General features: G+C 41.5%; 1 protein-coding gene across 8 annotated transcripts in view; it reads right to left on the bottom strand.

Annotated features, from left to right (window-relative positions):
- Nucleotides 1-17,503, bottom strand: part of trim9 (tripartite motif containing 9) — a 116,550-nt gene that overhangs the window by 24,934 nt on the left and 74,113 nt on the right. For 3 of the 8 annotated variants that reach the window (XM_062968690.1, XM_062968692.1, XM_062968693.1), the window contains exons 4-8: nucleotides 16,063-16,173; nucleotides 12,702-12,855; nucleotides 12,254-12,411; nucleotides 8,664-8,802; nucleotides 3,237-3,428 (exon numbers count right to left, since the gene is read on the bottom strand). In XM_062968690.1, coding sequence (XP_062824760.1) covers nucleotides 3,237-3,428; nucleotides 8,664-8,802; nucleotides 12,254-12,411; nucleotides 12,702-12,855; nucleotides 16,063-16,173 — 754 coding nt within the window. The remainder of the gene's footprint in view (nucleotides 1-3,236; nucleotides 3,429-8,663; nucleotides 8,803-12,253; nucleotides 12,412-12,701; nucleotides 12,856-16,062; nucleotides 16,174-17,503) is intronic. The other 5 variants (XM_062968691.1, XM_062968694.1, XM_062968696.1 and 2 more) reach the window with 3 other exon arrangements.

Genomic DNA, 17,503 nt, shown 5'->3' with positions numbered 1-17,503 from the left:
TCGTTCATTACCTCTTCACAGAAGGGTTCAGTTTTTTATTGTATAATTTATGGGAGGGAACCACAAATAGCTCTTTCTTTTTAAGACCTCCCCCAGAGATGAAGCCTCATGGCCAGTTTCAGCACCAAGAAGGTGTTTAGAAGAGCAAGGAGGCAAAACAGATTGCATGTTTAGAGGTTAGTGCTAAAAACTAAAGCAACCCTGACACAGGTGTATGGAAGACAAGGCAAGAAAGGGCTCAGAAAGAAGGCAAAAGTAAGAAAGATCTACACTTGTGTCAAGCCTCCAACTTTTCCTAGAAAATTTTTAGTTGTTAGTCTCGAGAGGAGTTAGAATTTTGTGCAAATCTTCCACTCAGCTCTAAAGGCTTGCTACAATTTGCAAGTATACATGGATTAGGTACTCCAAATTGCAAAAACACTATGGTAAGGTGTTTATATATCCATTTTGTTAATTTCTTCTTTCTCTCCCAGTTTTTGTAGCACCAGGACTCATCTTCCACTCCGCTCTATATTTTCCCTCTGAACAGAAGCAAGTAAGCGGGATTCAATATCCTTACCCTGTCTTCCTAATTGAGAAGGAACAATCCCTTCATTTCCCCTTGCTCTGAGAACAGCCCTTTTAGCTAAGACTTGACTATCTAAGAACTGACTATCTATGTTTGACTGTCAAGCTTGAGCAACTCTGGTTCTCAACGGCAGCAACTTGATGCCTCTGGGATTTTTAGTTTGGCTAAAGGTACTGAGAGTTCTCCTCCAGAGATGTCTAGTGCTTTACAAACCAATAACTCAAGGAATTCATAGATGCATCCATGTTTCCTATAGTTTGGTTTTGTGAAAAGGGAACATAGTTTGATAGAAAGCAGCAAGACTTTCAGACATTCCTAATTCCTCCTCATGATGGAAAATAGCTTGTGTAATGGAGATTTGCACTCACTTTGCTCAGAGGTGGTGAGTCTACGCCACCCTTCTGCCAAATGCCAACCGTGGGCAACCGACTGACGAATGAGCATCCATCCATTCACCACTAACTCTGTGGCCTTCTAGTTCTGTTTTATCTCTCCAGCGTTGAACAGTGAGATCTTCACATATATGTATTGAACTTCTGCAGTTCAATGCATTGCACCTCCATATGCCTAGAGGCATGTTCTCCTTAGGAATATGTAGGCTGTTGTGACTCAACTGGAACCTCAGATTGATTCTGATGAGGATGATGGGATTCAGGTTCACAATCAGGTTCAAAATGTCCCTGTTGCAGAAGATGAGGAACAGGGAGTGCAAGTTCATTTTCCCACAGCAAGGAATGATGTTGTTGATACTGAAACTAGCCAGGTGCAAATGGACTTGGGAAAGGAGGACAGTTCTCAGTCTGATAATGAGGCTCAGCAAACTAATGAGCAGGCTGACCTTGACGAAACAGGTTCCCTAGATCGAGCTGACGGTTTGGAATTCAGGGTTTGGAGGAGTGTGAGAATTGCAAACAAGAGGGAGGTTAGAGGCCAGAGAAATCCTTTCATGCTTTGCAAAGGGTATTAAAGCAACGTGTTTGGAGACAAACCTTTGTCAAAGCAACTTTTGTTTAACCAAGAAGCAAGCTCTCGTTTTCCTGGATTACCTTGCAGCTTCTGTGTTCATGTTCTTGGGACTTTATAATGCTCTATTGGGACCTTGTTTACTCCTTGTGATTTCTGGATTTGTTCTCTATGACTTTGTTTTGTAACAATTTTTTGGAACTTTACTTTTGCTTTTAAAGAACCTTTTATCTTCTATTTTCTAATAAACTAAAAAGACTTCAACCTGTGTGCAGTTTGGTGTATATAGAAAGGTGAAGCTACCTTGAGGTGCGACATAGGCTCTCTATATAATTCTGTGGCTATCCTCCACTGTAAATATATAACATTTGCAATTGGCCAAACATTTACAGATGTAACTCTTGCTCATTTGACTATTATCTTTAGGAATCTCTAGGTCCTCCAGTATGACTCCATGGTCAATGTTGACTAGGAGCTGACCGTAGACTTATAAATAAAGGGTATAACTAAAGATAATAATTAATAATAATTGTGCTGGAGGACCTAGAGAGAATACTTCTCTAGGTATTTCTAGATTCTCCAATATGATTCTGTGGTCAACATCTAGAGCAATGATGGGCAACCTTTTGCGCTTGGTGTGTCAAAATTCACCAAAAAACCTAGCATGACTTGGGTGGTGCGTCACTTCGAGAGAGAAAAAACCCCATAATTTTGCAATATGTATAGTTTAAATAACAAAAATATATAATTGTAATATATAACTGTATTCAATAAATCAAAAACTATTTACTACCATTATTTCCATGTACAACAATCTATGGTACCTCTTGCAGTTTCCACGCTGATTTCCCTCTATTCTAGTTTCAATGTAGTCATGAATAATGAATAATATAATAATAATATAATAGTAATAATATGATAATATACTACAATAATAGTAGAATAATAATAGAATATATATATATATATGTGTGTGTGTGTGTGTGCATGTGCGTGTGTGTGTGTGTACATAATTCCCATGGAGTAAACAACAAAACCACTGGACCAAATCACACCAAATTTGGCCACAAAAGACATAGTCATCCAATCAATTTGCATGCGGCAGCGTGTCAGCAAAAATGGCTAGACGTGTCAGTGCTGACACGCATGTCATAGGTTGGCCATCACTGATCTAGAGATTCCTAAAGAAGTGTTCTCTTTGTGTTTTTTCTACTTTAGTTATGGTCCTATGCCCCCAATTGAGGGACTATTATATTTCATAGACAGGTGCGATCTATTCATTTGTAATTATGGCACCTACTTCCGGATCCATCCACAATAAGAGAGCCAGACTATCCATAGCAGGGACCTCCCTGGGTTTCCTTCCATGCCGTCCAAAAATCTGTAAACATTATTACACACAAACATACATGTCACACATGTCTAGGCCTTCACGGTTTCCTCCACATTGAGAAAGCAAGCCACTGACCACACAGAACGCTTGGCTCCAACCAGCACAAATCTCAAAGGGAAGCGGGCAGAAGGCAAGGAGCAGGAAAGGGGACCAAATGAAACGAAATAAAAAGATCCAGAAAGGAAATGCAAAAGCCAACCAGCCACAAAAACGAGAAGAAAACCCTGTGACAAAAAAACAACAACGTAAGAAGCAGGGACTTCCAGAAGCACGGCTCAAGAGGCGATGCCCGGCGTGCTCGCTTTCACCCACCAGCCGAATTCAGGGATTGCAAAGAGGAATGCAAGGTCATTTGGTGGTGGGACGAGTTCCTGAGCTCAAAGTAGGATCTCCCCGGGAAGCTGTTTTGCAGGTTAAGGGTCGAAGAGAAAGGGGTGGATCTACGCAGCTGCAATCTTTCCAAAGGCACAGGGAAAGTCAGGGCCTGCTCCTCGGGCTCCGAGTCTAGACGTGAGATAGGAAGGCAAACTCAAGGTCAGAGCTCGGTTCAAATGGCATCATCTGGGTGCGAGTCCAGAAAAAAACCAAAACATCTCTCTACACAAAGGCAATGGACTGGAGAAGTTGGCCAATGCAGGTGACCATGTGTGATGATGGACCATAAGTTGAGACCCCTGTGTTGTTTCTTGGGAGTGTTCCTGTCTTAGGGAATGGCAGAGCAAATCAACCAGAGACACCATAGAAACATCTCAATAAACAAGCAAGGTTCAAGTTGGCAATAGTGGAAGTGTTATGGTTGAGCCTTCGGGCTCCGGTAATAGAAGAAGGGGTCATAAGACTCCTCGAGAGTCAGACTCTTTCGAGGAGCGTGAAAGAAAACGGCTCCGGGATTTGTTTACAGACCCGACAGATGAGGACTCATTTGAGGGTTTTTCTGAGGGTTTGGAGGAAGGGATGGCCAGCTCGGAGGAGGACGACATGGAATGGACTCGTGTGAGGGAGGATTTGGGTGTTGGGGAAACAGGCAATGAAAGCATGGGAGGTAATTGGCGGGTTGCAGGATCAGACCCATGGACTGGCTGGAGGGATGGAGCGGGATTCACAGCTGGGGATGCTGTGGGGCGTAGTCAAAGGTGCTTAAGCTCTGATGAGGATGATGATGTTGGGGCGTCTGGAGTTGGGATGGCAGCTGACAGCGATGATGAGCTTGAACTGGGATAAATTGGGGTTTGGGACCAATGTCTAATTGCGTTGGGCAAGGTAATCTGGACGGACGCTTGGGCTTTTGTTGGGGAACTTCCTGAATACGGGTGTGATTCGTTACTAGACACCTTGGACCTCCGTCGTCTTTTTGACGGGCAATATCTACTCGCACTGGATTGACGCTGGACTGACTGACTTCGATTCCGGATTATCCCTTCCGCTGGCTATCGGTGTGACCTTTGGATTTCCTAGACGACTACGCTTGGCTATTGATCTTTGGACCGGATTGGGACCCTGCTGACTGCCGTGCCTGGACCTGGATATCGTTGGCCGCTGAACCTTAAATTGAATCCTGACTACGACCACACTGTTCGTTCGCTGCAAGAAGGAATAAACTAGCCTGGTTTATTCTCCTGCTGTTTCTGAGTATTAGAGAGGAATTTGCTACCAGCCTGTTGTTTGCATTCTGACTCTTGTTGATCCTCTTTTGTTTACATTGTTTGCCAGGCTGAAGTAAGCACTTTTGATTCTGTTTAACCCGGTTTATCCCTTTGAACCGTTTAAGCTCAAACTGAGCTGTTTTTTGTTACTTATCACACTGAAGTCAAGTGTTTGCCCTGTTCTTTGTTTCCTACGTGCGTTTTTAGTTCTGTAACCTCAATAAACTGAGTTTTGTTTTACTCGCTGGCGTCCTGTCTTTGACAGGAAGCCAAGCAGTGAATGAGTCCTTGTTTTAGTCTGGGGAAGCTATCCAAGGTGCTGAACTCTGGCCTTCAAAATAGGTTCAGGACCACGGATGCCACCTTTAAAGTTTTATCAAAAACTTGGAATGGATTCATTGTCCAGTTGGCATGGCACCACCAGACATATCTATCAATAAAAGCAAAACCAAGGGGTCTTTCATCAGCTCAGCAGGCTCTTCTTCCAGAGAATTACCATTTGGAAAAACCATTTGGAACAGTGTTGTAGTATCATAGTCTATGTCTCTTAAGATACATACTTTGATGCTACTAAATGGTTCAAAATGGCACTTTTCACCCTCCCGAAATAATCCCTTTACATTTCTTTGTGGTCTTATAGCAAAATCAAGCCTCCCCATCAGATTCTGCTTTGGGATACCCAAAGCTTCCTTGGAGCAACTACTGCAACTTCCAAGGAGTTGTATAAGAAACTCCAATACTCAACTGTGGCTCCATCTTGTTCTTTTCTGTGCCTTGCTACTAGTCTTTGTCTCTAGACAGTTTCTCAAATCTCATCAAACAATGCATTACAACTGCTCAATCAGCAGGAACTAAAAATGGGAAGATACAGGAAAATAAGAGTGGAGTTGCAGGGATGGCTTGTTGCCTCCCTACCTCCATACAGGGATTAAATCCACCTCCAGTTTTAAGAAAAACTTTAGAAAGTTGTCCAAAGTGATAAACCTATTCTGGGAAAGGGTCCCATGTCTCGGACAGCACTGTAAAAGTTCAGTTTAAAACCTGGAATGGATTCACCGCCCCACAGACATGGAAGCCACTGTGCTAGTATGAAAACTCTCCCTGTGTGTTTAACATTGTCATCTCCCATTCCAAAAAAAGCAATTCCAGCATTGCTTTGACAATAGATTAATTGCTCAACAGGTGGAAGCGGTCTAAATAATTTTTATATCCATGAAAGTCTTCAGCTTAAGGATTCTCAACCAGTAGGATGGCATCACAAACAGAGCTTGTTCCTAGCATATGGGAAATACATTCCTGTCGCCTTATCCCCCTGCAAGTGTGACATGACCTTACCTGTCCTATATGATTCATTTGTGACTTTTTGGCATAAATACATTGATCTATAGACAGATAGCTACAGAGACAGATTATAGATAGATGTAGAGATAGAAATAAAGATAAAAGATAGAGCCAGATAGTACAGCTATAAATAGAGACAGACAGATAGAGATAGAGATCCAGATATGGAGAGATAGATAGCAGATAGATACATATATAGACAGCTAAAGAAACAGATAGATATTGAAATAGATGATAAATAGGTTCTGAAAGCTATAGATCAGGGGTCCTCAAACTTTTAAAGCAAAGGGCCAGTCCACAATCCTTCAGACTGTTGAGGGGCCAAATTATCTTTTGGAAAAGAAATACAAACAAATCCCTATGCACAATGCACATGTCTTATTTGTAGTGCAAAAAACAACAACAACAACAATGAAAGAACAATAAAATATTTTAAAATGAAAACAATTTTAACCAACAGAAACCTATCAGGATTTCAATAGGAGGTGTGGGCCTGCTTTTGGCCAATGAGATAGTCGTTAATTAGGATTGTTGTTGTTGTTGTGTGCCTTCAAGTCATTTCAGACTTTGGGCGAGCCTAAGTCTAAAATTATTTATTTATTCATTTACTACATTTATTTTCTACATTTATATTCCGCCCTTCTCACCCCGAAGGGGACTCAGAGCAGCCGTATGTACATACAATATATTATATTATTAACATAGCACAATATTAGCATTATATATTACTATATTGAACTATACCACTATACTGTAATATTCTATGTAATATATAACATGTAATTAATTTTATTATATGGTATTATTATTAGTATTACATTGTATAACATGATAATATTATCAATATCATATGTATATATAATCTATATATATAAAAGAGTGATGGCATCACGGCGACCCACAAAACAACAAAACTACAGGCCCCCAACCTTGAAATTTGACAACACAACCCATCATCCACGCCTCTAGGTTGATACAACAAAAAGAAAAGAAAAAGAAAGTCCTAATTAGAGGGAGAGGAATAATTGCTTTTATCCAATTGCTGCCAGTTAGAAGGCTAAGCTCCTCCAACTTGGTCTCCTAGCAACTCAATAAAAAATAATAAAAAACACTAAAAAAATAATTAAAAACACTGAAAAATTAATACAATAAAATACTATAATAACAGAAAATAACTAAAAATAATACAAGAAAATAATAAAATATAATAAATAAAAAGATAACTTTCAATAAAATTAATTAAAAAATACAAATAACGTCAAATAAAAATTACACAACAATTTTTAACCAATACCATCACCACTTTGCCACAGCAACGCGTGGCTGGGCACAGCTAGTATATTATATTATTAAAACATATAAAAATATTATATTATAAATGAGGGCGGGGGCCAGGTAAATGACCTTGGAGGGCCACATCTGGCCCCCGGGCCTTAGTTTGGGGACCCCTGCTATAGATATTGAGAGAGAGAGAGAGAGAGAGAGAGAGAGAGAGAGAGGAGGAGGAAGAAGAAGAAGAAGAAGAAGAAGAAGAAGAAGAAGAAGAAGAAGAAGAAGAAGAAGAAGAAGAAAAAGAGAAGAGAAAGAGAGAGGTATAGATCCATATATGAAGAAATAGATAACTAAATATATAGACAGGTAGCTACAGAGAAAGATTAATAGATATAGATATTGACATAGATGATAGACAGAGCTACCTATAGCTATTGATATTGAGACAGAACAGATAGATAGAAATAATAGATAGAGGTATAGATCCAGATATGAAGAGAAACATAGAATTACGGAGAGAAAGCTTTCCCCAACACGGAGCCATCCAAACTACTAGTCCCACCCTTCTCAACCAGTTTTGCCATTAGCTGCTGCCGATAGGAGTGGCATTTAAGTAAATCTGAGGGATATCGGATTAGAGATGTCTATCCTAAACCATCTACAGGGTATTCTAAGGGAATCTCTTCTTTAAAAATGGTTGAAATCAGAAAGTATTAATTGAGTAGGAAGAAGACAGCAGTGGCCAGGGAGCGGGGGCAGAGGAGTGTGAAGGAGAGTTTTCCAGGTGATGTGAAAAAGAGCCTCGTTCAAGATGTGACGAAAATACAGTTCCTTGCCCAGCATATTTTAAGAACAAAAGAGGGAATGCAACTGTCAGTTATTCCAGAGCACTGCTTTCTTGAGTGACACTGGGCTTGTCCAAAGATGTGATTGTAAGTATAATCAATATGAGAAAGTGCATAGACCGTGACTAATGCCTCCCACGTTGTTGGGGCAGTGAATCCACTCCACACTTTGTTTGAGCTCTCCAAGGTGCTGAACTCTATAATGTAATCATTCTAGCACCTTGGATAGTTCCTTTACAGCTGGAATGGAGTCACTATCCAATTGCCTTGAGAGCTACTAGACCAGTGGTTTTCAACCTGTGGGTTCCCAGACGTTTTGACCCTCAACTCCCAGAAATCCTAACAGATGGTAAACTGGCTAGGATTTCTGGGATTTGTAGGCCAAAACACCTGGGGACCCACAGATTGAGAACCACTTTACTAGACTCATCTGTCTATGCATTCATAACCAAGGAGCCTTGAATCAGCTCAGTGGCCTCTTCTTGGGGATAGTCTGCTATCTTTTGGAGATTTGCCAAAACCTGGAATGGGTTCACTTCCCTGCTGGAATGGGAGGCACCAGTGATGGGCATCTCTCCTCCTATTGTTGATCACCGCCCCACCAGCTCCTTACAGACATCCTTGCACCCCAAACTCACCTTCAGAGGTCTGCAGGACCAACGTCTTGCTGTAAGGACTGACCCCGCTTTTGTTGAAGGCCTTGACCCGGGCGCTGTAGGTACTGTTGAAGTGGAGGCCGTCCACGGTGCACATGGTTTCCTTCCCGACATACACCTCCTAAACACCAAACGCAAGACAACCACCTTAGGAGGGGTTCAGGATATGGAACCATCTTTAACCCTGACCAGGGCTAGCAGAATGATGGGAATAATGCAGCCTTCCCAATGTTGTTGAACTGCAATTCCTAGCATTCCATACCATTGGCCATTAATTGATTGATGAAACTACATGCCAGGAAAAAAATCATTCCCAAGACATGTGGCTGGTAGCACTGGGGAATTATGTTGGAAAAATGTCATCATGTACTGCTTAAGTCTCTATGGTTAGATAGGAAGCCTAGAAAAGGAGTTAGGGGCACCTTCCCCAGTTCCATGCATGCTTTGATTAGGCTTTACTATTGTTTCCTCCCTCACGTCCTGTTTAGGTCAACCCCACCCTTTGATGCTTTAGAAATGTGATCTCTCCTAGGGCTTTGATGTAACTTCCCCAATTTGCCTTTTGGAATGTTTATGGCCCTAGAGAAGAAGCAACCCACAAGGCTTGGTCGCCATTCCTGCTTCCTGCTTTGTTCCAGAGAGAGGATGCACTTTGTCCGCTCTACTAGTCAAGATGTAGCTATCTCTACCTTTGTTATTTTGATCTGTCTATGTGTATTAGAACAGGATAGATTAGCTAGTTAGCTCCAAACCTTTTCTATCCATCAATGGATTTCTTTTTACCTCAATAAATGCTTTTAAACTTTAAAGCTAACTTTGCATCCCTTTGCCTTCCTGAAGACACTGAGGCCTTCCAAAACTCACACCACGTAAGTCTCACTGCTGCATTTTTCTCTGCTATTTTAATGGGAATTTACCTCATAAAGGGGGTGCTTAGAGCTTAACAGCTCTTCATTTCCCAACAAACTAAACAGTTAAGGCCACTTGGTACCTAGAGAGGGGAGACAGATGTCATGTCTGTGGGGGGTAACTGAGATAAGGAGTGATTTATAAAGCAGTGACCATGCAGTTGATCTTTCTCTTTCAGTCTTGGTCCTGCTGTGACTGATTGTAAGTAACTGGAAGTAAGTTTGAAACAATAATAAACAGTGTGTCACCTGAGGGTTCTCTTGGCTGAAAGACAGTGTGCTTGATTTAATAAGCACAGAGGCAGGGGAAGAGCAGAGAACAGCAGCAGCCCAGCTGAAGTGTGCATGTTGCAGGTGTCTGTCTGTGACTGCAAATCCAGGGAAACCCAAGTGCCTGATTTTTCGGGGACCCCTGACATTGGCTATGCTGGCAAGGACTGCTGGGGATTGAAGTTCAACAGCATCTGCAGGGCCACACAGCTCCATTCACTTTGAAAGAGAAGGCTAAAGAACTTGTAAAACGACAACTCCCAAGAAGAGACCAAGAGGACTCTCACCATTGCCTTGCATCGTGTATTATTTGATCTAATCCACGCAATTCTAAAAGAACATTACTTGCTTGGGAATCAGATTTGGGAACCGGAATAGTTGAAAATAAATTGAATTCTATTGAGATACGCCTACCTTACAAATTGGTATTGGCTCAAATAAGAGAGAACACATTGAAAGCTATCCATAAACACTATAATTATCCACTCAAGTTGCACAGGATCAACAAGGGGGTATCCAAACTACGAGGGTTGAATGAAAAGTAATGCCTCCACCTTCGTTACTTGGGTTTGGATGGGAATATTTTAATAAATCAAACGCAGAAATAATCTTTAGAATGTGCTCTTTAACTACCACTATTAACTTTTCCACACAATCACCAGACAATTGGATACATTTCTGCCAACGATGAACATGTTTTCTGAAGCTGTCACGGAAGAAGTCAACACTCTGTTTCTGCAACCAGCATCTCATCAGGACCCATCGTGTACAGATCTTCCAATAGCCAAACACAGCAATAATGTGACCCACACGTTCTTGTGAAATGCCAATTATGCTTGAAATTTCTCTCTGAGTGATACGACGATCATCCTGAATCAATCTGTCAACCTTTTGCTTGTGAAACCTGGTGGTTGCTGTCACAGGACGTCCAACTCTTTGCTTGTCGTGCAAATCAGATATTCCCACCTCAATATCTTGAAACTTACTCGCCCAACAAGGCACAAGACTCACATCAACACAATCACCATCAACAGCTTGCATTCTCTGATGAATCTCCTTTGGGATGACACATTCTGCTGTCAAGAATTCAATGATTGCACGTTGCTTAAGTCACATTGACCGACCACCAGCGCAGGGTTCCATACTTGGCACTTTAACACAACCGTTCAATGCTAAGGCTTCCTACCAAATGGAACTGTAGAGGAGAGTCTACTGAACAAGCCAGGACCTGCCGCAGACCAGGACTGCCATCTGTTGAGGAGTTACGAAGGTGGAGGCATTACTTTTCATTCAACCCTCGTATACTGGAGAGGATGCAAAGTGTAAGGAGATTGGAACAATATGTCCAAAGATACAAATGTTTTGGGAGAAGGTCTTAAGTTGGATAAGTCAAATAGCTGGTTAGTTGGTTAGTTGGTTGGTTTGTACCCCAAAGCTTCCTACATGGATTGATGAATCCGGACTGTTATTATTCAACAAAAAAACTACTGTGGTTTTGGGGGACAATGATGGGAGTTGTAGTCCAGCCACATCCAGAAAGCCATGTGCTTTCTACCTATGATGGATCTGAACCGGGGCCGGGCTTTGGCACAGCTGGCTAGTAACCAGCTGCTATAAATCACTACTGACTGAGAGGTCATGAGTTCGAAGCCCGGGTCGGGTTAAGCCTCCGACCATTAAAAATAGCCCCGGCTTGCTGTTGACCTATGTAGCCCCGAAAGACAGTTGCATCTGTCAAGTAGGGAAAAATTAGGTACGCTTTATGCGGGAGGCTAACTTAACTAATTTACAACACCATAAAACTGCCAGCAAAACACAAGGAAAAGAATGAGGAAAAACAGCCACCAAGTGAACGGTGAAGCAACAGCTCCCCCAGTGGCCGGAATCGTGAAGCTGGAAAGATGTTAAAATGTGTTGTCGAAGGCTTTCATGGCCAGGATCACAGGGTTGTTGTGTGTCTTTCGGGCTGTGTGGCCATGTTCCAGAATGCTTCTGGAACATGGCCACACAGCCCGAAAGACACACAACAACCCAGATGTTAAAATGCTTCTGTGTCTGTCTAAACTGAATGTTGTTTGTCTGTTGGCATTGAATGTTTGCCATATATGTGTTCATTGTAATCCGCCCTGAGTCCCCTTCGGGGTGAGAAGGGCGGAATATAAATACTGTAAATAAATAAATAAATAAAATACACACATAACCCTAAATACTGGTAGGGTTGGGGGCTGATAGAGGATGATGGGAGATGGAAACCAGCCACATCCAACATGGGGATGATGGGAGTTGTGATCCAATGAGAAGGTCCTTACATACAGAAAGTAAGAGAGAGGGAGGGAGGGCGACAGTTTTGATATGGGCCTGTCGATCATACTGACCCCTCTCCATCGTCCTTACCCTGAACTGACCGCCATTCCCATCGTCCAGCTCCAGAATGTATCCCTCTGCTTGCACTGCGGAGAGTGGTGGCTGCTTCCAGGACAAGGTAGCGCTGTTGTTGTGGGTGCAGCACTCCTCCAGCTGGAGGAACGGAGCGGCCGGCACTGGGGAGGAAGCTACATGGAAATTACAATTGGAATCCTGTCGACGTGTCCTAAGAATGAAACACTTAGGACATGTCGACACTGTAGAACAGCCATGGGCAAACTTGGGCCCTCCAGGTGTTTTGGACTTCAACTCCCACAATTCCTAACAGCCGATAGGAATTGTGGGATTATATCATGTTTTTATGATATAATCAATTAGGAAATGACATTTATAACCCAGGAACAGAAATAGTGTTGCACAGTATTATCGGTTGCAGCCAACAGAGCAAATTTTGGCATATTAACATGAATAAGCTTACTTTTCATCTGTACAAAGTCAAGCTGGTGTATGGACTGCAGCAACGGGGCGTTGTCCAGGTTCAGGTCAAAGTCGGTGGTCATCCGGGGGGAAAGCGTCCCTTTGCCCCACTGGTCCTCGGTCAGGTGGACCCTCCGGATCAGCGCATCGGAAATCTGGGAGCGAGGAAACCAGGGAATCAGGACACCAGGCGAAGGATGGATCAACACATCAAAGGAAACCCAGTGGCTAAGGAAAGGGTGCATCCACACTGCCAAATTTGACCCCAATGAACTGTCATAGCTCAGGGCTTTGAAGTCCTGGGAGTTCAAACAATATTCACTCAACAGTGTAGTAGATGCACCCAAAGTGAAAAAGAGAGCCAGTTTGGGTCTCTATTTAAAGAGATAAAGAGGGATAATAATAATAATAATAATAATAATAATAATAATAATAATAATAAACAAAAAACCAATACAAGAAAATTGCACTACAAACTAGAGCTGACAGCTGGCACAACAAAACATTGCATGGAAAGATCCTTGACAAAATTGAAGGAAAAGCTGATAAGGAGAAGACCTGGCTCTGGCTCACGAATGGGACACTGAAGAAGTAAGGAGACAGAAGGCCTGATCCTTGCAGCCCAGGAGCAAGACATCAGGACAAAGGCAATCAAGGACAAGATCGAAAAATCAGCTGATGACCCAAAATGCAGACTGTGCAAGGAAGCCGACGAAACCACTGATCATATCCTCAGCTGCTGTAAGAAAATCGCACAGACAGACTAAAACAGAGGCACAACTATGTGGCCCAAATAATTCATTGGAACTTATGCCTCAAGTACCACCTGCCAGCAGTAAAGAACTGGTGGGATCACAAACATGCAAAAGTATTGGAAAATGAACACACAAAGATACTGTGGGACTTCTGGATCCAGACTGACAAAGTTCTGGAACACAACACACCAGACATCACAGTTGTGGAAAAGAAAAACGTTTGGATCATTGATGTCGCCATCCCAGGGGACAGTCGCATTGACGAAAAACAACAGGAAAAACTCAGCCGCTATCAAGACCTCAAGATTGAACTTCAAAGACTCTGGCAAAAACCAGTGCAGGTGGTCCCGGTGGTGATGGGCACACTGGGTGCCATGCCAAAAGATCTCAGCCAGCATTTGGAAACAATAGACATTGACAAAATTACGATCTGCCAACTGCAAAAGGCCACCCTGCTGGGATCTGTGCGCATCATCCGAAAATACATCACACAGTCCTAGACACTTGGGAAGTGTTCGACTTGTGATGTTGTGATATGAAATCCAGCATATCTATCTTGTTTGCTGTGTCATAATAAAACAATAATAATAATAATAATAGGGCTGTCCAGAGTTTTAGAGTTTTCCAAGCTGTCTGGCCATTTTCCAGACGCATTCTCTCCTGACATTTCACCCACATCTATAGCAGGCATCCTCAGAGGTTGTCAGATCTGATGGAAACAAGGCAAGTGGGGTTTATATATCTGTGGAATGATGTCCAGGGTGGAAGATAGAACTCCTCTGTTGGAGGTAAGTGTGAATGTTGCAATTGGCTACCTTGATTAGCATTGAGTAGCCTTGCAGTTTCAAAGCCTGGCTGCTTCCTACCTGGGAGCATCCTTTGTTGGGAGGTGTTAGCTGGCCCTGATTGTTTCTTGTCAGGAATTCCCCTGTTTTCTAAGTGTTGTTCTTTATTTACTGTCCTTGTTTCTTGTCTGGAATTCCCCTGTTTTCTAAGTGTGGTTCTTTATGTACTGACCTGATTTCAGAGTTTTTAAAATAGTGGTATCCAGATTTTGTTCATTTTCTGCTTCTTTGTTTCTGTTGAAATTGTCCACCTGTTTCATGTGGATTTCAGTTGCTTCTCTGTGTAGTCTAACATGATGGTTGTTACGAGTGGTCTAGCACTTCTGTGTTCTCACCTCCCAACAAAAGATACCCCTGGGCAGGAAGCAACCAGGCTTTGAAGCTGCAAGGCTATTCAATGCTAATCAAGGTGGCCAATTACAACATCCTCACTTCCCTCAAACAGACAAGAGTTCTTCCTCCCATCCTGGAGATTATTCCACAGATATATAAACCCCACTTGCCTACTTTCCAACAGACCTCACAACCTCTAAGGATGCCTGTCACAGATCTGGGTGAAACATCAGGAGACAATGCTACTGGAACATGGCCATACCGCCCAGAAAACTCACAGCAACCCAGTGATTCCAGCCATGAATGCCTTCAACAACACATAGTCATAGTAGTAGTGGCAGTAGCAATAATAATAATAATAATCATTATCATCATCATATGGGATTCAAGGCTGCTCACATGGGGACCAAACCCAGAATACAACATAAAATACAACAGCAAAATGCATTTAAAACATATAACGTAGACCAGGGGTCCCCAAACTTTTAAAGCAGAGGGCCGGTCCACAATCTTTCAGACTGTGGAGGGGCCGAATTATTTGGAAAAAAAATTGAACAAATTCCTGTGCACACTCCACATGTCTTATTTGTAGTGCAAAACAACAACAACAATGAAAGAACAATACTATATTTAAAAATAAAAACAACTGTAACCAACATAAACCTATCAGGATTTCCATGGAAAGTGTGGGCCTGCTTCTGGCCAATGAGATAGTCAAGTTAATTAGGATTGTTGTTGTGTGCCTTCAAGTCATTTCAGACTTTGGACGAGCCTAAGTCTAAAATTATTTATTTATTCATCTACTACATTTATTTATTACATTTATATCCCACCCTTCTCACCCCGAAGGGGACTCAGAGCAGCTGTATGTACATAGAATATATTATATTATTAGCATTGCACAATATTAGCATTATATATTACTATATTGAACTATACTACTATACTGTAATATTATATGTAATAACATATAATTAATATTATTATATGGCATTATTATTTGTATTATATTGTATAACATAATATTATCAGTATTATATGTAAATACAATGTATTATATTATTTAAAATGATATAAAAAGATTATATTATAAAACTGAGGGCGGGGGCCAGGTAAACGACCTTGGAGGGCCGCATCCGGCCCCCGGGCCTTAGTTTGGGGACCCCTGACGTAGACAACTGGGTGCATCTACACTGTAGAATGAATGCAGTTTGGCAATTTTCACTTCTGTGACTCAAGGCTATGGAATCTTGGCAGTTGTACTTCAACAAGGTCTTCAGCCTGCTATGCCAAAGAGGGCCAGTGCCTCTCCAAACTATAATTCTCATGATTCCATAGCCTCAAGCCATCGCAGTAGACACACCCTGGTTGTGAGACAAGAGAAATGAGATGTTGTGGGAATATGGGAAAGGAAAGAGGGTGCACAGACCTGTAAGAATCCACTGGGGTCGTTCTCCTTGATGACTTCCAGGCAGTACTCCATGAGGCCGGTGGTTTGGCGCAGCTTGACGGTGCAGTGAGAGATCTGGTCTCGCACCACCTGCAATAGGAAAGACAAGCCGCAAAAACATTCAGAAACCGACAGGTACTATATGCCATCCCTTTAGAGCAGGGGTCCCCAAACTAAGGCCCGGGGGCCGGATGCGGCCCTCCAAGGTCATTTACCTGGCCCCCGCCCTCAGTTTTATAATATAATATTTTATATCATTTTATTAATATATTGTATTTACATATAATATTGATAATAATATTATAATGTTATACAATATAATACTAATACCATATAATAATATTAATTATATGTTATATATTACATTTAATATTACAGTATAGTGCAGGGGTCCCCAAACTAAGGCCTGGGGGCCAGATGCAGCCCTCCAAGGTCATTTACCTGGCCCCTGCCTTCAGTTTTATAATATAATATTTTTATATCATTTTTAATAATATAATATAATGTATATACATATAATATTGATAATAATATGTTATACAATATAATATTAATAATAATACCATATAATAATATTAATTATATGTTATATATTACATATAATATTACAGTATACAATATAGTATTACAGTTCAATATAGTAATATATAATGCTAATATTGTGCTATGCTAATAATATAATACATATTGTATGTACATACAGCTGCTCTGAGTCCCCTTCAGGGTGAGAAGGGTGGGATATAAATATAATAAATAAATGTAGTAAATGAATAAATAAATAATTTTAGACTTATGCTCACCCAAAGTCTGAAATGACTTGAAGACACACAACAACACCAACAACAACAACAACAACAACAACAACAATTCTAATTCACTGGACTATCTCATTGGCCAGAAGCAGGCCCACACTTCCCATTGAAATCCTGATAGGTTTATGCTGGTTACAATTGTTTTCATTTTTAAATATTGTATTGTTCTTTCATTGTTGTTGTTTTGCACTACAAATAAGACATGTGCGGTATGCATAGGAATTTGTCCGTTTTTTCCCCCCAAATGATAATTTGGCCCCTCCACAGTCTGAAGGATTGTGGACCGGCCCTCTGCTTAAAAAGTTTGAGGACCCCTGCTTTAGAGGATCATGGGGAAAATAATAAAATACACACAAGAATTTGCAGCCAAATTAAGGGACAGAATTTTTTTTCTGCCCCTAGGATTGTCTGCAAGCTGCATTTCTGCTCTTCTAATGACTCATTTTGCAGCAGTTGAAGTTTTGTTTTTGTTTGTTTTTTGTGTGTCAGGAGCAACCTGAGTTGCTTCTGGAGTGAAGTAAGAGGAGTAAGAGAAAGACAAAGGCAGAAAATAGTGTTGGGAATCTAGGAGCTGTTAAGCTCAAATCACCCTCTTTATGAGGCAAATT

The sequence above is a fragment of the Anolis carolinensis genome, chromosome 1 (genome assembly GCF_035594765.1).
Source record: "Anolis carolinensis isolate JA03-04 chromosome 1, rAnoCar3.1.pri, whole genome shotgun sequence".
In the NCBI taxonomy this organism is placed as follows: Eukaryota; Metazoa; Chordata; class Lepidosauria; order Squamata; family Dactyloidae; genus Anolis; species Anolis carolinensis.
Note: the sequence above shows the minus strand (reverse complement) of the source record. Positions and strands in the feature narration are given on the sequence as shown.